The sequence below is a fragment of the Capra hircus genome, chromosome 1 (assembly GCF_001704415.2).
Source record: "Capra hircus breed San Clemente chromosome 1, ASM170441v1, whole genome shotgun sequence".
Taxonomy (NCBI): domain Eukaryota; kingdom Metazoa; phylum Chordata; class Mammalia; order Artiodactyla; family Bovidae; genus Capra; species Capra hircus.
The window spans coordinates 144,518,425-144,541,910 of record NC_030808.1 but is presented as its reverse complement, the minus strand read 5'-3'; the positions used below and the strand labels follow the sequence as shown (position 1 = coordinate 144,541,910).

Genomic DNA, 23,486 nt, shown 5'->3' with positions numbered 1-23,486 from the left:
TGGACCAGGGGCTGGGGACGGGGTGGGTCAGTGGTCGGTGGCACAGACGAGGCAGGCCAGGGTATTTGAAGATTGAATAAAGCACCAAGTTTGAGGGCAGGTGGAGGGGCAGGTGAGCTGGGGGTTAGCAGGAATGCTCCACGTAAGCTGTGTCCCAGGAGGCCCCACCGCTGTGAGTCTCAGGCTGACCAGCGAGAGCCAGATGGAGGCAAGGGGGCACTCCTGCCAAGAGGCCCGCTGGTCAGTGGTTGCCACCATGGTCTTGGTCACATAGCACATCCCTCCAGAGCTGCCCAGAGAGTCAGACACAGGAGTCGAGGGCCGGGGGGATGACCGCAGTGAGCCTTAGAGCTCAAGCCCCTTGGAAATGCTTCAAAGACAGGGCTGCTGAGGATGGGGTTACTTATGTCAGCCCAGAGGCTGGAGACAGTGACGCATATGGCTACTGGGAGAGAGGACCAGCCAAGGCAAGGATGGTGAGTTTATTCACTCAGCTCAAGACCCTTGTGGGAGGAAGGTACACAGCACAGGATGGGCAGACAGGGCAGAGCAGGGCCCCCACAGGCTTGGGGGAAGAGCAGTGTCCATGGCTGTCAGGAGAAGCCTGGGGACCCTCGGTAACATGGGGCTGTCTCGGGTTCATCTGGGCCTGACCCAGGTTCATCTGGGCCTGACCCAGAGGCTGCAGGTGGGCTAAGGCCTGCTTGTTGAGGTTTCAGGTCAGTGCATATTCATGCAGGTCTGGGTCAAATCCTGAAGGGGGCCAGAGGCTGGCAACAGAGGGGGACAGAGTGGCCCATAGCACCTGGGTGGCCCTGAGAGGGTGTGCCAGGTCAGCAGCAGGGCTCCAGGGCTGAGGCGGGGATGCAGCAGGCTGGGCGGGAGCACGCGGGCTGGCAGAGGAGGGACATGGAGGAGGCCGGGCGGCAGGAGCTGGGCTGGCAGGAGGAGGTGGGCACATAGCAGGCAGGGCGGGGGCACGCGGGCTGGCAGAGGAGGGAAACGGAGGAGGTTGGGCGGCAGGAGCTGGGCTGGCAGGAGGAGGTGGGCACATAGCAGGCAGGGTGGCACACAGGGCGGCAGAGCAGGGACACGGAGGAGGCTGGGCGGCAGCAGCTGGACTGGCAGGAGGAGGTGGGCACATAGCAGGCAGGGCGGGGGCACGCGGGCTGGCAGAGGAGGGAAATGGAGGAGGTTGAGGGGCTGGAGGAGGTGGGCACATAGCAGGTGGGGCGGGGGCACGTGGGCCGGCAGAGCAGGGACACGGAGGAGGCCGGGCGGCAGCAGCTGGACTGGCAGGAGGAGGCGGGCACACAGCAGGCAGGGCGGCACACGGGGCGGCAGAGGAGGGACACGGAGGAGGATCTGCAGCAGGGGGATGCCTCACAGCAGACAGGTCTGCAGCAGACAGGCTCACAGCAGGCCTGCTGGCAGGGGGAGGAGGTACAGCAGGAGGGCTGGCAGCTAGACTGCTGGCAGCACAAGGCTGGGCAGGAGCTGCTGCAGGCTGGCTGGCAGCAGGGGCTCGATTCACAGCTCACTGGGGCACAAAGGAGGGTCAGGCGGGGGGCCGGGGCACAGCAGGTGGGGGCACAGCAGGGGGGCTCGCAGCAGCTCTCTGGACAGTCGTCCACCTGCCAGGAGGAGCCGGTGCAGGAGTCACAGGCCCTGGGCAGGCAGACCCGGCTGCTGTAGCTCAGGTCACTGGAGCAGACAGACAGGGCGGAGGAAGCCATGGTGGAGGCGATGGGGCTGGAGGAGGGTGAGGTGTGAGTGTGTGTGAGTGTGAGTGAGTGAGTGTGTGAGCGCTGCTCAGGCTGCCGGCTTTATACCCCTCTTCTGTGTGTGTGTTGTCCCAACAGAGGCTCACAACGCGCTCCTTTCCTGGTTGGTGTTTGGATCTGGCTCCAGGGAACCCTCATTAGGGCTGCGTTATTTTCCCGGAAGATGGAGGCCCAGCTCGTAAATGTCCTACCTGTCTGTCGGGCCATGCTGCTCCTGACCATGTGCTGAGTGGGTGTGGGAGTACAAGGTCGGGGTGGACCCAGTGTGGGCAGTGGGGGCTCTTGGCCACTGGGCCCGCATTCTGGGTCCCAGGTCATTAGGGGCTGTGACTTGCATTCTGGGCCCTGGAAGGGGCTCTTTACTGGGGCGTGTGACCCCTTTCCTTTGGCGTTTGTCACAAGCCCCTGCAGATGGAGGGAGGGGTGTTGCCTGGGTGGGTTCTGGCTGGGTGTGTCTAGCTGCCCTATTTTGGGCAAGACTTGCGGAAAGGGCGTGGCCGAGACCAACAGACTGTGTCTCCGGGGGTGGGCTCATGTTTATGGGCAGTGGTCCCCTTGCTCAGCGTGTCTCCCTTCCACCTGCTAGGCTCGAGCCATCCCTGTGGCTCCGGCCACAGCAGGTGGCCCAGGAGAGGCTCAGCCAGGTGGGGCTGGGAGTGGCTGCCCCCTCCTCCCAAAGCTGGGCACCTGCTCAGGCTCCCAAGGATGGGTCACCCCTCTTTCTGATGGACAGATTGCTGGGGCTCCTTCTGCCTCTCCTCCTGCCTCCTTCCAGACGTCCACTGAGATTCTGCCCCACCCCGCTCTCGCTGCATCTTTCCTGGGAGCTGAGCCTGGACCTCTGTCTGTGGGCTCCTGGGACACCCTGGTGGGATACTTGGTGGTCTAGAGAAGAGTCACCAAAAGCTGTTTGAGCCAGACTCTGCCAGGTGCAGCGGTCAGGGCAGCTCTGCAGGTGAAGGGTGGGGAGGAGAAAGACAGGCGGCAGGGGTTAGCGAGGCCAGCGTGCAGAGCAGCTGGGATGTGACAGCTACCACGGAGGGGTGGGGGCTGGGGGTAGGAGGCCCTGCCGAGGAGTCTGGGGCTGGTCAGAAAGGCAGGCCGACCCTCGATGGTGTGTATGGGGAGTGGTTGCCTGGACAGGAAGGTTTATTTCATTATTAATTGTTTTTATATTGTCTCAATGACATCTTAAATCACAACACTTAGAAATTATGAATCTTTTTTATCATGTACGTTTGCACCAGTTTCCTATGGCTGCTGTAACAAATGGTCAACACTGGGTCATATGAAATATCCAGACAACAGAATTGTATTCTCTCACAGTTGTGAGGCCAGAAGTCTGAGAAGAGTTATAATGAGCTGAGATCAGGGCATCCTATAGCCAGAGGGGATGGCCCTTCCTGCCGCCTCCAGCTTCTCTGCCTCCGGGCGTCCTGGGCTTATGGCCACGTCCCTTCAGCCTCTGCCTGTCCTCACGTCCCCCCCTCCTGGTCAAGAGCCTTAATTAGCCAGTTGCATTCAGTCTGCAAAGTTCTTTTTCCTCCCAAGGTCATGTGCACAGGTGTGGGCTGATCCAGAAAAAGCTTCCGGGCTGTGATTACTGGGAGGCTCTGGGTTAGACAGGGAGCTCCAGGGGTCTGCTCTCCTCTCTTCCCGCCTCCATTCACCTCCTCTCCATCTTCCCACACACGCTTCAGGAGCACCCAGGGTGCAGGTAAAGGCTCAGCCCTGCCCAGGCAGCCCAGGCAGCCCAGGCGTCAGCTCTCCTCTGCTGCCCGAAACTCTGCTGCCCGCGCTCTGGCCTTTAAAATATTTATTTACTTATTTATTTTTGCTTTCTGGCTGCTCCCTGCAGCATATAAGACGTTAGTTCCCCAACCAGGGATTGAACCCAAGCCTCCTGCTTTGAAAGCACGAAGTCTTAGTCACTGTGAAACCGACTGGTGTCATTTCAGGGCGCCTCTGAAGAGCTCCAGTGTCATAGTCCTTCATGCGTCAGGGCAGAGAAGCATTCAGTGAGAGCTAAGTGGCTTACAGGGGTCTCTCATATTTTTCACTTACAATCCCCTAGTGGGATTTACTGTCTAATCACCTATTTTGCCCCTTCATTCTGTCCCTATCAATTAGACTGCCAGGGAAGTCCCTTTTTTAAAATTAAAACAATTTTTATTGATTCTTAAAAATTCAAAAAAGTTTTGAAAGTTTTATTTATTTTTAGCACCTGGGTGGGGCTTTGTGCTGATATCTTGAGGGACCCTGGAAGGCAGAGTTTCCCCCAGACCTGTAAATTTTTCTTCTTTCTCCAAAACTGGCATGTTTTACTGGACAATGACAGTTTCTTCCCAGAATAAATTCTGTAGAAGAATGTGCATCACTGAGAGTCCTCCAAGCACAGCCCCTCATGCTAAGGGCAGGCTGTTGGCAGCCACAGGGGCCCTGAGGCTGGGATCCTGGCCCTGTCCACTGCCCAGAGCCGTTTAGCAAAAACAGGGCAGTGTCAGCCTGAGCTGGGGAAATGGTGGCCGTGAGAGGCAGGGACAGACCTCAAACATGTGGCCGGAGAGCCTCAGGCTCAGGCCCAGGACAGTGGGGTGGGGGTGGGGGCGGAGTCCAGCTGGCCCAGGAGGGTATACCCGCACCCTTGGGACGGAGTGCAAGTAGAGGCTAGTTTGGGAAAGTGCTAATTCAGCTTCGGATGGTCCACGCAGGGTTTCTACAGGTCCTGGGGTGGGGTTGTGTCTGGAGGTGCCATGAGTGGCCTGGAGCCCAGGAGAGGCCCCGAGATGCATCAGAAGGTTCCGATGCAGGAATGAGGAGGTGGACAGAGGTCAGGGTGAAGGCCCCGGAAGACAAATGGGTAAGGAGGAGCAGAGGGACCTGTCCCCAAGTCAAGGGCTAAATTCTGCAGGGATAGGTCCACAGGACAAGGTCTAGGGGGACACTGACCTTCGCCAAGGGGCCTTTGGTGACTAGGCCAGGAGGAGGGTCAGCAACATGGGAGTGGGGGTGTAGAGAGGAGGGTGTCCAGGTGGAGAAGGGGCTGGGAGAAGTGTGCGGAAGCTCTGGGGGTGGGGTGCAGCTGCACTGAGCTGGGAGGGATGGGGCTGAGTCTCACTCATTCTTTATATTAGAAAAGACCTCAGGGCGATTGGTCAGAGCAAGGACTCTGGACAGAGGGGTTGTAGGTGCCGAAGAAGGAAGGTGGGGCAGGAAAGCTCAAGTGACTGAGAAGGGCCGCTTGCCCGGGCTCCGAGTCCTCCCGCTGCAGGCAGAGGCCTCTTCCTCTCCACCTAGTGGCCTGAATCCTGTGTCCCGCCAGCACCCCAGTGCAGGGGGCCAGGAGATGCCCAGGGCAGTGAAGTTCCTGTGCCTGCGACTCGCCGCTGCTGAGGACCTGCCTGCCTGGCTGGCTCCTAGGACAGGACCTGGGTGCTAGGCCTGCTTGGGGCGTGGCCCCCAGGAGTGTGGCCAGGGATAGGAGGGCAGCGAGGACCAGGGCAGTGCACGTGCCCTGGCCTCTGTAGAGACTGGCTGGCAATGCTACCAGAAATGACCGGAAGAGAGTAAAGCACCAGTAGATGCAGTCAAGTTTATTACGTTTTCAAGCAGCTTCCGAGGTGAGACCATGGGGCCTGGATTGTGAAACCTGGTCCCCAGGCCTGAGCACTGGGTCCCAGGAGGAGTGGGCAGTGAGCACAGGCATGGTCATCTGGAGTTTGAGGGGGCCCCACTCCTGGGCAGAGAGGGCAAGGGGGTGTCCATGTAGCTTGGAACTCTTGGAGAAACCCTGAGGGCGGTCATGAGGCTGGTGGTGGGGGCTTGCCCTATGGTGCCTGGCTGGCCCTGGGGGGATGTGCCTGGTCAGCAGCAGGGCTCTGGGGCTGAGGCAGGGATGCAGCAGGTGGGACGGGGGCACACGGGCTGGCAGAGCAGGGACAAGGAGGAGGCCGGGCGGCAGCAGCTGGGCTGGCAGGAAGAGGTGGGCACACAGCAGGTGGGGCGGCACACGGGCCGGCACAAGAGGGACACGGAGGAGGAGGAGGGTCTGCAGCAGCTGGGCTGGCAGGAGGAGGTGGGCACACAGCAGGTGGGGCGGCACACGGGCCGGCACAGGAGGGACACAGAGGAGGAGGAGGGTCTGCAGCAGCTGGGCTGGCAGGAGGAGGTGGGCACACAGCAGGTGGGGCGGCACACGGGCCGGCACAGGAGGGACACGGAGGAGGAGGAGGGTTTGCAGCAGGGGGAGGCCTCACAGCAGACGGGCCTGCAGCAGACAGGTGTGCAGCAGACGGGCTCACAGCAGGCCTGCTGGCAGGGGGACGAGGTACAGCTGGACTGCTGGCAACATGAGGAGGTAGAACAGGGGGAGGCTTCATAGCACACAGGTGTGCAGCAGACAGGTGTGCAGCAGACGGGCCTGCAGCAGACGGGCTCACAGCAGGCCTGCTGGCAGGGGGAGGAGGTACAGCAGGAGGGCTGGCAGCTAGACTGCTGGCAGCACAAGGCCGGGCAGGAGCTGCTGCAGGCTGCCTGGCAGCAGGGGCTGGACTCGCAGCTCACTGGGGCACAGAGGAGGGTCAGGCGGGGGGCCAGGGCACAGCAGGTGGGGGCACAGCAGGGGGGCTCGCAGCAGCTCTCTGGACAGTCATAGCTCATGTCGCTGGAGCAGACGGACAGGGTGGAGGCAGCCATGGTGGAGGTGATGGGGCTGGAGGAGGTGTGAGTGTGTGAGGGAGTGGATGGGTGAGGCTTTGCGATGTTCTTAGGTGGCTGGAGCTTATATACAGCTCTGGGGAGGGGGGGGTGTTGTTGCATTACGGGGGCCCAGCAGAGTCTGCTTCCTTGTTGTTGGAGCAGGTCCTGAGGACGCGCGTCATAATCCTGTGACAGGTCACTCAACTCGTTATACTCCCAAGAGGTTGGAGCCCAGGGGATCCATGGGGCAGGGGTCCAGCCCCAGGGGCGGTGTCCAGTCTGCTGGAGTCCATCCTGTGGGTAGACTCTAGACGGCCATCCTCACAGCCCCACCACCAAGCATCTTTCTGGGGCTTCTCGCTATTATTCCCTTATTCTCAGCACTCAGTTGAATCACTAGCATGTTTTGTTCTTTTTAAATACTCTCTTCATTGACATGTTATTTTCTCCTGAATTCATACACCAATGAAGGGTGCGTTGAGCATCATGTTAGTTATGGATTTCTCATATATCCCTTTTATGATGCTGAAGAACTTCTCTTCTATTCCTAATTCTCTGAGTATTTTTTTAAATTGTGAAATTGTGTTGGCTTTTGTCAAAATCCTTTTCTGCATCAGTTGAGATCATGTGTTCTAAAGATTATTTATTTTATTTATTTTTAAAGTTTTGGTCGCCCCGGCTCTTTGTTCCTGTGGGAAGACTTCCTCTTATTGTGGAGCACAGGCTCTAGGAGCATGGGCCTCATTAGCTGGGGCACAGGTGCTCAGGAGCTGTGGCTCGTGGGCTTCGTTGCTGTGTGGCACATGGAATCTTCCTGAACCAGGGATTGAACCTGTGTCCTCTGCACTGGCACGTAGATTCTTCTTCACTGTACCACCAGGGTAGTCTGAGAACTTGTATCTTTTCTTCCTTCATTCTGTTAGTGTGATATTTTACATTGGTTGATTTTTTTTTTAAAAAATGTTGAGCCAACCTTGCATTCCTGGTATAAATGGCACTTGGTATGGTATATAATAACTTTGGTATGCTCTTGGAGTTAGGTTTCTAGTGTTTTGTGGAGCATCTTTGCATCTGTGTTCATAAAGTATATTGGTGAATATTTTTCCTTACTTCTGGGAAATGCTGGCATCACAGAGTGAGTTAGGAAGTGTTCTCTTGTCTGGCTTTTGGAAAAGCCTGAGAAGGTTTGGTATTAGTTTATTATACACTGGTAGAATTCACCAGTGAAGCCATCTGGTCCTAGCCTTTTTTTCCCCTGTGAGATTATTAATTAATAATTCTATTTTGTTATAGGTCTATTGAGATTTTCTGTTTTTTTTTAAGTCAGTTTTGTTAATTTGTGTATTTATAGAAAATTCTCTATTTCATCTAGGTTATAATTCGTTGGCATACAAAATTGTCCTTGGTATTCTTTTATAATGCTTTTTATTTCTCTGAGGTTCATGGTAATGTCCGTACTTTCAATTCTGAATTTAGTTATTGTATCTTCTCTCTTTTTTTCTTTGCTAGTCTATCTGTTTATCTTTCCAAGGAGTCAAACTTGGTTTTGTTAATTCTCTGCTGCTTTTCTGTCTGTTACGCCGTTTATTTTCACTCTGATTTCAGTACTTCCTTCCTTCTATCTTTAGAGTTAGTTTGCTCTTTTCTGGTTCCTCAGGGTATAAAGTTAGTTTATTGATTTGGGGTCATTCTTTTTAAAATATTTGTTTAATATTTGGCTGCACTGGCTCTTAGTTGTGGCATGTGGGGTCTTCTTTGCAGTGTACAGGTTTCTTTCTAGTTGAGGTGTGCAGGCTCAGTAGCTGTGGCTTACTTAGTTTCCTGACCATGAATTGAACCTGCATACCCTGTATTGGAGGGCAGATTTTCAACCACTGGACTACCAGTGAAGTCCCCATTCTTCTTTTTTTAAAAGTAGGCATTTAGAGGCTTAAATGCCCCTCTGCCTGCCTTCACTGCATCCCATAGGTTTGACACATCGTGTTTTCATTTTAATTCATTATTAGTATTTTCTAATTTCCTAACTTTTGTCTTTGACCCCCATTAAAAAAAATCTGTTGTTTAACTTCCACATATTGTGAGTTTTCTAGTTTCTTTCTGTTATTGATGTCTAATTTCATTCCCTTGTGATTGGAAAAGACCCTTTGTATGATTTCAGTTTTGTTTTTTTTTTAATTCACTGAGGCTTGTTTTGTGTCCTATATATGGCTTGTCCTGGAGAGCATTTAATGTGCTGTTGATGGGTAGTGTATTCTGTGTGTTTGTTTTGACTAGTTGATTTGCAGTGTTTTTCAAGTCCTCTGTTTCCTTGTTGATCTCCCTAGATGTTCTGTCCATTATTGAACACGGGGTATCCAAGGCTTCAACTATTATCACAGAACTGTCTGGTTCTCACTTCAGTTCTGCCAACATTTGCTTCATATATTTTCGGGTCTCAGTTGTGTGGTGCATATATATTTTTAATCCTTATATCATCTTGATGAATTAAGTATTTTATTAATACGTAGTGTCCTTCTCTTGTGCATTTTTGCGGTTGGTATAATATGGATGAATAGGTCCTTTGTAAGTGTTATCTGTCAGTTTTTCAATTCTTAGTGTGTTGATAGGGACTTAAGAATTCTTGAAAATAATAAGTTTATTATAGAGGAAGATAGCTATAAGTCATGGCTAGTTCTTTGCAGCCAAAGATGGAGAGGCTCTATACAGTCAGCAAAAACAAGACCAGGAGCTGACTGTGGATCAGATCATGAACTCCTTATTGCCAAATTCAGACTCAAATTGAAGAAAGTAGGGAAAACCACTAGACCATTCAGGTAGGACCTAAGTCAAATCCATAACAATTATAGAATGAAAGTGAGAAATAAATTTAAGGGACTAGATCTGATTAGACAGAGTGCTTCATGAACTATGGATGAAGGTTCATGACACTGTACAGGCGACAGGGAACAAGACCATCCCCAAGACAAAGAAATGCAAAAAAGCAATATGGCTGTCTGAGGAGGCCTTACAAATAGCTGTGAAAAGAAGAGAAGTGAAAAGCAAACGAGAAAAGGAAAGATATACCCATTTGAATGCAGCGTTCCAAAGAATAGCAGGAGAGATAAGAAAGCCTTCCTCAGTGATCAGTGAAAAGAAATAGAGGAAAAGAACAGAATGGGAAAGACTAGAGATCTCTTCAAGAAAACTAGAGCTACCAAGGGAACATTTTATGCAAAGATGGGCTCGATAAAGGACAGAAATGGTATGGACCTAACAGAAGCAGAAGATATTAAGAAGAGGTGGCAAGAATGCACAGAAGTACGGTACAAAAAAGATCTTCATGACCCAGATAATCATGATGGTATGATCACTCACCTAGAGCCAGACATCCTGGAATGTGAAGTCAAGTGGGCCTTGGGAAGCATCACTATGAACAAAGCTAGTGGAGGTGATGGAATTCCAGCTGAGCTATTTAAAATCCTAAGAGCTAATGCTGTGAAAGTGCTGTACTCAATATGCCAGCAAATTTGGAAAACTCAGCATTGGCCACAGGACTGGAAAAGTTCAGTTTTCATCCCAATCCCTAAGAAAGGCAATGCCAAAGAATGCTCAAACTACCACACAATTGCACTCATCTCACACGCTAGTAAAGTAATGCTCAAAATTCTCCAAGCCAGGCTTCAGCAATACGTGAACTGTGAACTTCCAGATGTTCAAGCTGGATTTAGAAAAGACAGAGGAATCAGAGATCAAATTGCCAACATCTTTTATGGATCATCGAAAAAGCAAGAGAGTTCCAGGAAAACATCTATTACTGCTTTATTGACTATGCCAAAGCCTTTGACTGTGTGGATCACAATAAACTGTGGAAAAGTATGAGAAAGATGGGAATACCAGACCACCTGACCTGCCTCTTGAGAAATCTGTATGCGGGTTAGGAAGCAACAGTTAGAACTGGACATGGAACAACAGACTGGTTCCAAATAGGAAAAGGAGTACATCAAGGCTGTATATTGTCACCCTGCTTATTTAACTTCTATGCAGAGTACATCATGAGAAATGCTGGGCTGGCTGAAGCACAAGCTGGAATCAAGATTGCTGGGAGAAATATCAATAACCTCAGATATGCAGATGACACCACCCTTATGGCTGAAAGTAAAGAAGAACTAAAGGGCCTCTTGATGAAAGTGAAAGAGGAGAGTGGAAAAGTTGGCTTAAAGCTCAACATTCAGAAAACGAAGATCATGGCATCTGGTCCCATCACTTCATGGCAAACAGATGGAGAAAAAGTGGAAACAGTGACATACTTTATTTGGGGGGGGGGCTCCAAAATCACTGCAGATGGTGACTGCAGCCATGAAATTAAAAGACGCTTACTCCTTGGAAGAAAAGTTATGACCAACCTAGATGGTATACTATAAAGCAGAGACATTATTTTGCCAACAAAGGTCCATCTAGTCAAGGCTATGGTTTTTCCAGTAGTCATGTATGGATGTGAAAGCTGGACTATAAAAAAAGCTGAGCACCAAAAAATTGATGCTTTTGAGCTGTGGTGTTGGAGAAGACTCTTGAGAGTCCCTTGGACTGCAAGGAGATCCAACCAGTGCATCCTAAAGGAAATCAGTCCTGAATGTTCATTGGAAGGACTGATGTTGAAGCTGAAACTCCAATACTCTGGTCACCTGATGCGAAGAGCTGACTCATTTGAAAAGACCCTGATGCTGGAAAAGATTGAAGGCAGGAGGAGAAGGGGACGACAGAGGATAAGATGGTTGGATGGCATCACTGACTCAATGGACATGAGTTTGGGTAAACTCCGGGAGTTGGTGATGGACAGGGAGCCCTGGCGTGCTTCAGACCATGCGGCCGCAAATAATAAGACAAGACTGAGTGACTGAACTCGGCTGAATTAAGTTCATCATACTGTGTTAACAATTTAAGACATTGGAGACATACAGGTGAAGGTCATTTTTTGCTGTCAGTTCTCCACCTGATGTGGAGAACTATACCCAATGATGATGTGCATGCCAACTCCATGATTCCTTAAAACTTGTAGAGAGAGAGAGGGACTCAAAGTGACAAGCTTTTATTACCAAGTCCTGGGGAGACACTTAGGAGGAAAGGACATGTGTCAGAGAGAGAGAGAAAGAGGAGGGGAAGAAGAAGACAAAGAGGGGGATGACGGATGGGCTGGTGGGGAGGGGAAGGAAGAAAGACAAACTAACAGGTCTCTGGATTCCCCATCCCACTTCTAACTAAAGAAGCTGTTTTAAAAATCTGGACCATTTTGGTAAGTTTTCTAATTTTTTTCCTTTCCAAAGCTTCTTATCCTTGTTTTCTTGTTGTAACATCTTATCGAATGTCTTTGAGTTACATTTACTTCAGTTCAGTTCAGTTCAGTCGCTCAGTCATGTCTGACTCTTTGTGACCCCACGAATTGCAGCATGCAGGCCTCCCTGTCCATCTCCAACCCCCGGAGTTCACTCAGACTCACATCCATCGAGTCAGTGATGCCATCCAGCCATCTCATCCTCAGTCGTCCCCTTCTCCTCCTGCCCTCAATCCCTCCCAGCATCAGGGTCTTTTCCAATGAGTCAACTCTTCGCATGAGGTGGCCAAGGTACTGGAGCTTCAGCTTTAGCATCATTCCTTCCAAAGAAATCCCAGGGTTGACCTCCTTCAAAATGGACTGGTTGGATCTCCTTGGAGTCCAAGGGACTCTCAAGAGTCTTCTCCAACACCACAGTTCAAAAGCATCAATTCGTTGGCGCTCAGCCTTCTTCACAGTCCAACTCTCACATCCATACATGACTACTGGAAAAACCATAGCCTTGACTAGATGGACCTTAGTCGGCAAAGTAATGTCTCTATTTTGAATATGCTATCTAGGTTGGTCATAACTTTTCTTCCAAGGAGTAAGCGTCTTTTAATTTCATGGCTGCAGTCACCATCTGCAGTGATTTTGGAGCCCAAAAAAATAAAGTCTGACACTGTTTCTACTGTTTCCCCATCTATTTCCCATGAAGTGATGGGACCGGATGCCATGATCTTTGTTTTCTGAATGTTGAGCTTTAAGCCAACTTTTCCACTCTCCTCTTTCACTTTCATCAAGAGGCTTTTTAGTTCCTCTTCACTTTCTGCCATAAGGGTGGTGTCATCTGCATATCTGAGGTTATTGATATTTCTCCCGGCAATCTTGATTCCAACTTGTGTTTCTTCCAGTCCAGCGTTTCTCATGATGTACTCTGCATAGAAGTTAAATAAGCAGGGTGACAATATACAGCCTTGATGTACTCCTTTTCCTATTTGGAACCAGTCTGTTGTTCCATGTCCAGTTCTAACTATTGCTTCCTGACCTGCATACAGATTTCTCAAGAGGCAGGTCAGGTGGTCTGGTATTCCCATCTCTTGAAGAATTTTCCACAATTTATTGTGATCCACACAGTCAAAGGCTTTGGCATAGTCAATAAAGCAGTAATAGATGTTTTTCTGGAACTCTCTTGCTTTTTTTGATGATCCAGCAGATGTTGGCAATTTGATCTCTGGTTCCTCTGCCTTTTCTAAAACCAGCTTGAACATCAGGGAGTTCACGGTTCACATATTGTTGAAGCCTGGCTTGGAGAATTTTGAGCATTACTTTACTAGCGTGTGAGATGAGTGCAATTGTGCGGTAGTTTGAGCATTCTTTGGCATTGTCTTTCTTTGGGATTGGAATGAAAACTGCCCTTTTCCAATCCTGTGGCCACTGCTGAGTTTTCCAAACTTGCTGGCATATTGAGTGCAGCACTTTCACAGCATCATCTTTCTGGATTTGAAATAGCTCCACTGGAATTCCATCACCTCCACTAGCTTTGTTCGTAGTGATGCTTTCTAAGGCCCACTTGACTTCACATTCCAGGATGTCTGGCTCTAGATGAGTGATCACACCATCGTGATTATCTGGGTCTTGATGATCTTTTTTGTACAGTTCTTCTGTGTATTCTTGCCACCTCTTCTTAATATCTTCTGCTTCTGTTAGGTCCAGACCATTTCTGTCCTTTATTGAACCCATCTTTGCATGAAATGTTCCCTTGGTATCTCTAATTTTCTTGAAGAGATCTCTAGTCTTTCCCATTCTGTTCTTTTCCTCTATTTCTTTGCATTGATCGCTGAAGAAGGCTTTCTTATCTCTTCCTGCTATTCTTTGGAACTCTGCATTCAGATGCTTATATCTTGCCTTTCTCCTTTGCTTTTCGCCTCTCTTCTTTTCACAGCTATTTGTAAGGCCTCCCCAGACAGCCATTTTGCTTTTTTGCATTTCTTTTCCATGGGGATGGTCTTGATCCCTGTCTCCTGGACAATGTCACGAACCTCATTCCATAGTTCATCAGGCACTCTATCTATCAGATCTAGGCCCTTAAATCTATTTCTAACTTCCACTGTATAATCATAAGGGATTTGATTTAGGTCCTACCTGAATGGTCTAGTGGTTTTCCCTACTTTCTTTAATTTAAGTCTGAATTTGGCAATAAGGAGTTTATGATCTGAGCCACAGTCAGCTCCTGGTCTTGTTTTTGCAGACTGTATAGAGCTTCTCCATCTTTGGATGCAAAGAATATAATCGGTCTGATTTTGGTGTTGACCATCTGGTGATATCCATGTGTAGAGTCTTCTCTTGTGTTGTTGGAAGAGGGTGTTTGCTATGACCAGTGCATTTTCTTGGCAAAACTCTATTAGTCTTTGCCCTGCTTCATTCCGCATTCCAAGGCCAAATTTGCCTGTTACTCCAGGTGTTTCTTGACTTCCTACTTTTGCATTCCAGGCCCCTATAATGAAAAGGACATCTTTTTTGTGTGTTAGTTCTACAAGGTCTTGCAGGTCTTCATAAAACCATTCAACTTCAGCTTCTTCAGCATTACTGGTTGGGGCATAAACTTGGATTATGGTGATATTGATTGGTTTGCCTTGGAGATGAACAGAGATCATTCTGTCGTTTTTGAGATTGCATCCAAGTACTGCATTTTGGACTCTTGCTGACCATGATGGCTACTTCATTTCTTCTGAGGGATTCCTGCCCACAGTAGTAGATATAATGGTTATCTGAGTTAAATTCACTCATTCCAGTCCATTTTAGTTTGCTGATTCCTAGAATGTCAACATTCCCTCTTGCCATCTCTTGTTTGACCACTTCCAATTTGCCTTGATTCATGGACCTGACATTCCAGGTTCCTATGCAGTATTGCTCTTTATAGCATTGGACTTTGTTTCTATCACCAGTCACATCCACATTTAGGGATTTTTAAAAATGTCTTTCCTGCTTATATTTCCTGCCTCCCAGTCTGGTCTTTCTTTTTCATGCCGCAACTCTTCCTCGCTTGCTGAGGTGAGGGTGGGGGTGGTCCTTGCGGTCCAGGCTCCTTTTCCACTGTGTGTGTCACACTGTGCTGTATTAGAGGACTCTCGTCTACAAGGGGAAGGTGACACCTGGGGTTGGGGTGGGGCCTGTCAGGCGGTGGACTGCATTTTGGAGTAGGAGATGGGAACCCAGATGCAGGAACAAGAAAGCCATGGGCTGAGGTTGCCAGCAACTCCCTAGTAGCCTTAGCCCCACTCCTACCGTGAGGTATCCACACTGCTGCTGGAGATAGACACATCCTGGGTGGATGTGGGACAGCTGGGCACTCTCCCTGGGTCCATGTGGCCACGTTCCACCCTCCTTCCCCCAGGCCTGCCCGCAGGGAGCAGAGTGCCGTGGGGCTATCAGGCCAGGCTGGTCCCCACCTCTGCTGCCCCGCCTTGTGGTCAGCACACCCTCCTCTGCCTCCATCTCAGGTGTTGAGTCCCTCATTTGTCTGTAAGCTGATCCCCTGGGCCCCACGGTGGGTCTTGGGAAGTTTGGATGGGATGGTGGGTGGACTGAGCCCCCACCTTGAAGTGGAAGACTGACTGTCTCACAGCCACCCACACTCTGGACACCTGGTTGACCTGGAGTCCACTGTTACTCCACTTGGGGGTCAGGACCTGGTTTCCTTGGGCCGCACCCCAGTTCACTTGGCTGTGGCACGGAAGCTCTCAGTTTAATTCCCCATCCAGAGCAGGAACCCCATATGTGGCTCCTGTTCTTTCCATGAATATTTTAATTATTATATTTTAACTATATTTTCAATTCTTTATTTTCATTTTGTGAAAAATCTCAAACATACGGGAAGTTGAAAAGCTTCAACAGAGAGTATTCACACGGCCCCTGTGCTTTGTCCGCTTCCCCAGGTACCTGCCCAGGAAACCCTTGTCCACGTGTCTTATTTTCTGAAGGATTGCTAGGTTACCAACAGCAGTACGCATCACTTGAACGTGCTAGGAGGTGGAGCATTAAGTAGTGTTCAGGGATCTTGACCCAGAACCTCCCTCCCGCTCGGCCCAGCCAGCTTTACCCCAGCCTCCGGAAGCAGCCACTCTTCGTGTATTTTCAAGTCACATATTAGTTCAGCTCATCTCAGGGCTTCCGCTGAATGGAGTCACACAGGGGGCGCCCTTGTGCCTGGCTCCCTGCACCAGCGAGGTGTTTCTGAGGTTCATTCCAGCTGTTGTGCTGATTTTCTTCTGTTGCTGAGTTGGGCTTCATGACCAGCTCCCCTGCTGACCTGGTGGCTCCTGTGATGCAGGAGACTCAGGTTCAGTCTGGGTCAGGAAGATCCCCTGGAGGAGGGCATGGTAACTCACTCCAGTATTCTTGCCTGGAGAATCCCATGGACAGAGGAGGCTGGTGGGCTACGGTCCGTAGGGTCGCAAAGCATCGGGCACGACTGAGCGACTAACACTTCCCCTGCCAACAGGCACATGGCTGGTGCCCACTTCCGCCTGCCGCCTTCCAGCCTTTCGGTGCTTGAAGCCAGGACAGTAGCCAGGTGGCTTCTGTTCAGGGTGGCTCTGACTTGCAGGAAACTCTTTTCTTGAGCTTACATCCGCTCCTCTGCCACCCTGGCTCCGGGTCCAGCCTTCAGTGAACCTCACAGTAAACCTTATTCCTGGAAAGCCCTCTGGGAAATTGCAGGCAGCTGCAAGTTGGGCTCTGCCTACCCCCGCCCCATTACTCTTTCCTTAAAGAGCCCAGGATCAAGCTTCTCAATGGAGACGCTGGGGGAATGGCCCTTTGGATTCAGCAGCCGGGGCCGCCCCTCCCCACAGAGTGCCCCCACCTCGATGTCCCAGGGGCGTGGCTTTCTCAGAAGAACCCCGACCCCAGGACAGGAGTTCCATGCTGGCCTCGGCTTATCCAGGACAGCAAATAGCAAGGAGATAGGGCTTAGGGGAAAATCACAAAAAGCCAGCGTTGAGGCTCAGAGATTTATTTTTTATAGATCGCTAAGTGGTGATGGACAGGGAGGCCTGGTGTGCTGCGATTCATGAGGTTGCAAAGAGTCAGACACGACTGAGCGACTGAACTGAACTGAACTGAAGCTTTCATGGATAAGAAAAGTGAGGTGGATGTCCCACCTCTATGGGATGTGGGTCTGTCACTGATTCAGCACTGAGATGTGTGGACAGAATCCTGTTAATTAGACAAGGAGAGGCCTTTCGAGATCAATAGCAGAGAATCGATTTTCTGGATGATTTGTCAGTAGCAGGAAGGGGTTCCACAGGAGAGGGCCTGCCGATGAGGGCAGGGCGGGAGGGCTGGCAGGCAGGGGCCGCACACACGGTGGGCTGGCAGCTCACGAGGACACACACTGCTGGCTGGCGGCTCACGGGCACACACCAGGACGCCTGGCAGGGGCTGGCCTCGCAGTAGAAAGCCATAGGGCAGCATGGGGTTGGGCACCTGCCAGCAGGTTGGCACAGCAGAGACACAGGGCAGGCACTGCAGGAGCTCCCACAGCCCTGGGCAGGGCAGCCGACAGCAGGGCAGGCCGGCTGGCAGGAGCTGGGCACATAGCAAATCTCCTGGCAGGAGCTGGGCACACAAAAGGCTGGCTGGCAGCTCACAGGGCAGCTGGTGTCTCAAATGGTGGTTTGGGGCTGGGTAGGGTCAGGACAGAGGACAGGTCTGGTCTGGAGGCTCCCTTCCCAGGGTGCCCCTTATACTCAGGCCGTGGCATCCTGGCAATGAGGCACCGGGTGTCTTCTTCGTGGCCGCCTGCTGTTTTTCCTCCTCCTCCCCCCAAGGATCTCTTTCTGGAGCTTCCAGCTGCTGTGACTCAGTTCAGGAAGCTCCCTCAGCTGGAGGCTGATGGTGACCCAGTGGCCCTGGGATTTCTGGAATCAGAGCCTGGGTTGGATGGGGAAGGGCCGTCAGGACAGGACTGGGTCCCCTCATGGTTTTCAAGGTCCTCTCCAGTTTAACCACCCTGTCCTCTGTCCACACAAGCACAGTCACACTCACTGCACCAGTGCCCCCACCTGATTTGTCATCCAGAAGTTTCTCCCTCAGGGTGGGGCTCCTCACTGGGGGGCTGTGGCCACATTTTTGCCATAATTATAGCAACGGGGCTCCAGCTTTGTGCCAAGTCTGAGCTAAGCGTTTTACATGGAGTGTCTCATAACTGATCAGCTATCAACCCTGCCACCATTCAAGGGGCCGACAACACAGATATCCAGTCAGGAAGACCTGGAAGGTCCTGTAATGCATGCAGTTTCCACCCCTGCGAACGGAGAAGCTCTGAAGCTGCTCGGTCTCACTGTGGAATCTGTGGTCCTTACTTGGCATCTAATGGAGCTGGGACTTCGGGGTTAACTGGTGACATAATCCACAGGCCAGAATCAGTTGGCACAGACAAGACTGAGGGGCAGGCAGATGAAAATATTCATCTTGTTTGGCCCTGAAGAGCAAGGGTTAAGGGTGTGATTCCCCCCATGAGCATCCAACTCAGGATTGCCCATCCAGGTCAGGCAGCCCTAGGTAGGTCCCAGGAGGACTGGGGTGGAGAGAGGGTTGAACCACCTCAGATTCCTCTCCCCACCCAAGGGTCTGATCAGCCAGGCAGGCCCTGTGAGGCAGGCTGGAGCCAGTGTGGAGACTGGGGTCCTCCTCCAAGGCACGGGGCAGCTGCTGGAGTGTGGATTACGAGTTCCTCCCGCCCCACTCCCCGCCGTGTGTTCTGTCTACACGTCAGCCTTAGCATGTTATTCTATGGTGGGTGCTGTTTATTGGGGTGGCCATCTCTCAGGGCAGTGCTGCTCCCTCCTCGGAGGCTATGTCCCGGAAACCCTCTGCCCCTGTGCAGCCCCCGTGTGACTGCAGGTGTGGACAGAGGGGACGCCCCTGGGAAGTCCTGTGAAGAGTCAGATACCCCAGTAATGAAGTCACCCTGAGGCTGAAGACCACTGTGGTCTCAGGGGCTAAAGCATGGTCAGAACTTGCAAAACTAGTGGACTGACTTGACCTGAGACCACAGCAAGTGACCTCGTGGCCCCTAGACAAGCCCCTTGTGGCCGTGATTTCAGCCCTTCACACACTCCTCCTTGGGCTCTGACCACAAGTCAAAACCATAGCTAAAGAAAATTCAGGGCCGCCCCATGTGACCACGTGTCCATGTATGACCTCGTTACTGAATAGTGTCCATACATTTGAAATTGTCAGTTGCCTTACAAGCCAGTCTCTAGAAAAGTGAAATGCTAACCTTCTGTACTTGCCTGCTTTCCGCCTCTCCTGTGTTCCTTATTCCCACTGTACAGGCAGTGCCTTCCTGAGTCCATTTCTATTCCACCTCGAGGAATTCTCCACCTCAGTACGTCTTCTAATGCAAGTCTGCTGGTGAGGAATCCTCTTGCTTCTGTTTTTCTGAAATTGTTTCACTTCACCCTCAGCTTTGAAGCTTTCCTTTTCTTTTTTTCTTCGCTGGATCTAGAATTCTCGATCGGCAGCTTTGGTCTTTCATCATTTTGCTGACGTCATCCTACTATCTTCTGTCTTTCGCTCTGTTTGATGAAAAGTCAGCCGTGTTCTTTTTCTTGTATGTAGAGTGTTTTTTTCTCTCATTGCTTTGAAGATACTTCTTTTTATTTGGGGTTTTCATCTCTAATGATGAAGTGCCCTGATCTGGTTTTCTTTATATTTATCCTGCTTTTGGGTTTTCTAGGATTCCTGGATCTGTAAATTGTTTCAAATCAGCTTCTGAGGTTGAACTTACATATATTTTAGACTGTTTGATACTGTCTCGCAGTTCTTCTCAGTCTTCTTAATTCTTCTTGCTCCTTCAGATTGGATAATTTTTTATTCATATATCTTCACATTCACTCTTTCTTCTTCCACCTTCAGTCCGCTGTAAGGCCCACCCAATAGGCATTTTATTTCAGCTAGGGTGCTTTTCAGTTCTAGAATCCCCCCTCCCTCAGCTGAGATGTCCTATCTATTAAAAATTGCCATTCTTCAACTGAGATTCTCTATCTATTAACCCATGGATATAATATTTTCCTTTGATTCTTTGAACATATCTTCCTTCGATTCTTTAAACATACAGCTGCTCTAAGTCATCACCTGCCAGACCAATATCTGGACCATCTCAGGCTGCATCACTGTGTTTTTTTTTTCCTTTAACCATGAATTGTATTTTCCTATATCTTTCTTACAATTTTTATTTATTTGTTTACTTTTGGCTGTGCTGGGTCTTCACTGCTGTGAGGGTTTCAGTGGTTGTGGCGTGTGTGCTCAGTAGTCGTGGCTCCTGGGCTCCAGAGCACAGGCTTAATAGTTGTGACACGTGGGTTTATGTGCTCCACGGCATGTGGGATCTTCCTGGATCAGGGACTGAACCCATGTCTCCTGCATTGGCAGGCGGGTTCTTTACCACTGAGCCACCAGGGAAGCCCTTTCCTGTATCTTTTATGTCTAGTGATTTCTGATTACATATTAGAAATTATGAACTTTCAGAGAGCCTGCATTCTCTTATCTTTTACTGATGATTCACTTTTTTTGTCTAGCCAACAGTCACTTACTAACTGGTCACCTTGAGCTTGTTTATGTGGGTTTGGTTTTACACTTTGTTAGGGTGTATTTGTGGAAAGTCCAAAGTACTTCCTGAGCTCCTCATTTGGGCGAGACTTCATTTCCAAACTGTCTTCCCTGGAAATCTTGTCGTGGGTTGGCCAGGCTGTCAGGATGGATCTGGAGCAGGTTTCACTTCACGGTGAGGGAGGGACCCCTGCTCCATAGGTGCAGGCAGTGGGGTCTCAGTGGGATGCCAGCAGAGGTCTACTCCTAATCCTGCAGCAGCTTCTCCATAGCGTCCAGTGGTCTTGAACTGAGCATGGACAGCCCCTCATTCTTCTGATTTACTGGGGGTCCTTTCTGACGCTCCCCTGCTCAGATGCTAGGTGCTTCCAGTGCTGACCCCTGGCCCTTTCTGGCTTTGTCACTTGCTTCTCTAACTATGAGGCTATCTCAAGATGAAGGACCAAGGTCACCACCCACCAGAAGTTCTCCAAGACTCAGCCCTTTGTCCTCTGGACCCTCTGGGAGAGGAGTCCCCATCCTTCCTGTGTCTTCTGGTGCCCCACCTTCAGCTTGATACCCTGGACACTTGGGTGTCAGACAGATGCACTCTGCTCTCCTTGCTCCACAGTAGAGCTGACACGGGAGGAGGGTGGTTTCCGTGGCTGTTTGAGGACCAGTATCACACAGGGAGGGACATCTGGAGATTCGTACAAAAGTGGGTCAGGTCAAATTTTAAGGAATGAAGCAGAATCCAGACAGAGCCAGGAAGGCACTCAGGCAGGATGCCAAGTGAACAAGAGCTTGAAGAGGGGCAATTAGTCATGAAGGTAAGTAAAAGCCAAACAAGCAACTAAAAAATCTACAACAGAAAACTATGTCTTGGGAGATAGCCTGGAAGAGGCAAAACAAGGAAGACAACAGTCGCGTCTGTGTTGTCCAGACGCCCACGGCCTGGGTATAAAGGCCGTCCAGGGAGGCAACCTGCAGACATCACCCACCTTCCTCCCGACACCAGCCAGCCCCACGCCACCATGTGCCACACCAGCTTCTCCTCAGGCTGCCAGGCTGCCTGTGTGCCCAGCTCCTGCCAGCCATCCTACAGCACGTCCAGCCCCTGCCAGCCGTCCTGTCTGCCCGTGAGCTGCAGGCCAGCCGTGTATGTGACTCCCTCCTGCCAGTCCTCTGTGCGCCTGCCTGCGAGCTGCAGGCCTGCTGCGTATGTGCCTGTGAGTTTTAAGCCGGCTGTGTGCCTGCCCGTGAGGTACAGGCCGGCCGTGTTGGTGGCCCCCTCCTGCCAGTCTTCCGGGTGCTACCAGCCCTCCCGCCCCACCCTGGTCTATAGACCCGTCTCCTGTAGCACCCCTTCCTGCTTGTGATCACGCGCCTCCTCCCAGCTGCTCCCAGTGCAGACGGGGTCACTCCTGCGTCCCTCCCAGTACAAGTCGTCAGTGGGCCTCCAGGTTCTGCACATGGCAGATGAAAAAAGCCACAGTAAACCGACCTCTGAACCCGGGCAAGAACATGGCTGGATGATCTGGACCCTTCTGTGAACTGCTGCATTCCCCCCAGGAAGCCCTGGTTCCCAGGGTCCTTCTCTTCTCCAGCAGGAAACCACACCCCACACGAGCCGAATAAACTGTGCTTTCCCCCTGCAACAGTCTCTTCCTAGCTGTTTTTCGTTTCTGTTTTCTGGCTAGCTAGGCTATTACCAGGGCTTCCCTGGTGGCTCCAGGGCTAAAGAATCTGCCTGCAAGGCAGGAGACCCAAGTTCGATCCCTGGGTTGGGAAGCTCCCCTGGTGACAACCCACTCCGCTATTCTTGCCTGGGAAATCCCATGGACAGAGGAGTCTGGTGGGCTTCAGTCCATGGGGTCGCAAAGAGTTGGACACAACTGAGCAACTACAGCCACCACAAGGCTGTTACCAAGAATTTAAGGCTGATCACATCTTCAGTGATCCCTGTCCCCAGCGGCTCATGGGAAGGTGGGAGGTTTTGGGTGTAGGGAGTGGCCAGTGAGGTCTGGGTGCAGGAGGCCCAGGCAGCGACTTGCCTTGTTTCTGGCATCCATCACGCCCTGCCTCAGGGATAGGCGGCTTCTCATCTTGTTGGAAGTCATCCCGCTTCCTGAATCACAGAGTCAATTCCATTGGGGCAGCTTTGACTCATTGGGAGTCGGGTTCACAGAATCAGGATTGCTCTAGTTCGCGGCTCATGTCTCACTTCATCCCTGGCCCACATATCACACATTTTAAACTGAAAATTAATGATCAAGTATTGGTTCTTATAATAAACCTCATGAATGTCCTACCTAACGTGGAAAGTAGAACATCAGTGATTTACCCCTAACTTCTTGGGTGCGTTTCAGCTAGAAACGTATGGTTATTATTCCATTACCTTTAACATCATAGAGTGGATCCACATCTCTGTATTCTTGAAAGGTAGAATTTCTGATTTGCTGGTTTCCCACGATGTTGGAAGGGCGCTGTCCCAAATGTAATCTTCTGGAACTTACTTTTTTCACTCTTTGTAGCATAGCTAGGTTTCCTCCACACGCCGGGGCCATGTGGTTTATCAGTCTAGACCCCTCCCCGCTGTCTGCTCGTGGGACTATTTCAGGTTAGACCTACTCCAGTGGAGGGCTGGCGTGCAGGGGCCGAGTGGGCAGTGGGCGGGAGGACGTGGCTGTGGACTGTCCTTGCTGCTCCTCCTCCTGTTGGCATCTGTGACTTTTCTGTTTAGGCCAAGCCAAGCTCCACCCTGAGAAAGGTGCTCAGCAGGGAGAATGACAGAATAGGGCAGAGGCCAGCCCTGCAGGATAGAGCCAGGTAGGGAACTGGTGTGCACAGCGGGAGCAGCTTCACCTAGCTGGAGGTGTAGGAAAATTGACTCCTTGCCACATGCACTGAAGCAACCTAAATTCCATGCCTTTTGTTTCTGGGGGTTTATTTTGTAACGGATTTTCCTGGGAGCTTTTCTAAGGTGGTGAGATGAGTGTGGTTTGAGACACACAAGCACCATGGTGACTGGCTGTGGTCTCTTCTTCATTTCCAATTGTAGAGAGAGCCTTGCCCCGTTCTGAGCTTCCTTCGCTCACTGTTAAGTGTGGTGGCCATCC

At 51.0% G+C, this 23,486-nt stretch overlaps 3 protein-coding genes across 4 annotated transcripts; 1 reads left to right on the top strand and 2 right to left on the bottom strand.

Annotated features, from left to right (window-relative positions):
- Positions 467 to 1,805, bottom strand: LOC108636565 (keratin-associated protein 10-12-like). Its single transcript, XM_018052089.1, has one exon. The coding sequence runs from the start codon at positions 1,734 to 1,736 to the stop codon at positions 834 to 836; it is 903 nt and encodes a 300-aa protein (XP_017907578.1). The 5' UTR covers positions 1,737 to 1,805; the 3' UTR covers positions 467 to 833.
- LOC102172766 (keratin-associated protein 10-11-like) lies at positions 5,129 to 6,539 on the bottom strand. 2 transcript variants are annotated; one of them, XM_018052100.1, is made up of 2 exons: positions 5,994 to 6,539; positions 5,129 to 5,900 (listed from the first exon to the last, which is right to left on the bottom strand). In XM_018052100.1, the coding sequence occupies exons 1-2, from the start codon at positions 6,477 to 6,479 to the stop codon at positions 5,649 to 5,651; spliced, it is 738 nt and encodes a 245-aa protein (XP_017907589.1). In that variant the 5' UTR covers positions 6,480 to 6,539; the 3' UTR covers positions 5,129 to 5,648. The 2 variants fall into 2 exon arrangements, with proteins under 2 accessions (XP_017907589.1, XP_017907583.1); XM_018052094.1 differs by having other exon boundaries at positions 5,139 to 6,539.
- Positions 21,338 to 22,025, top strand: LOC108636564 (keratin-associated protein 12-2-like). Its single transcript, XM_018052080.1, has 2 exons — positions 21,338 to 21,596; positions 21,765 to 22,025. The coding sequence occupies exons 1-2, from the start codon at positions 21,402 to 21,404 to the stop codon at positions 21,918 to 21,920; spliced, it is 351 nt and encodes a 116-aa protein (XP_017907569.1). The 5' UTR covers positions 21,338 to 21,401; the 3' UTR covers positions 21,921 to 22,025.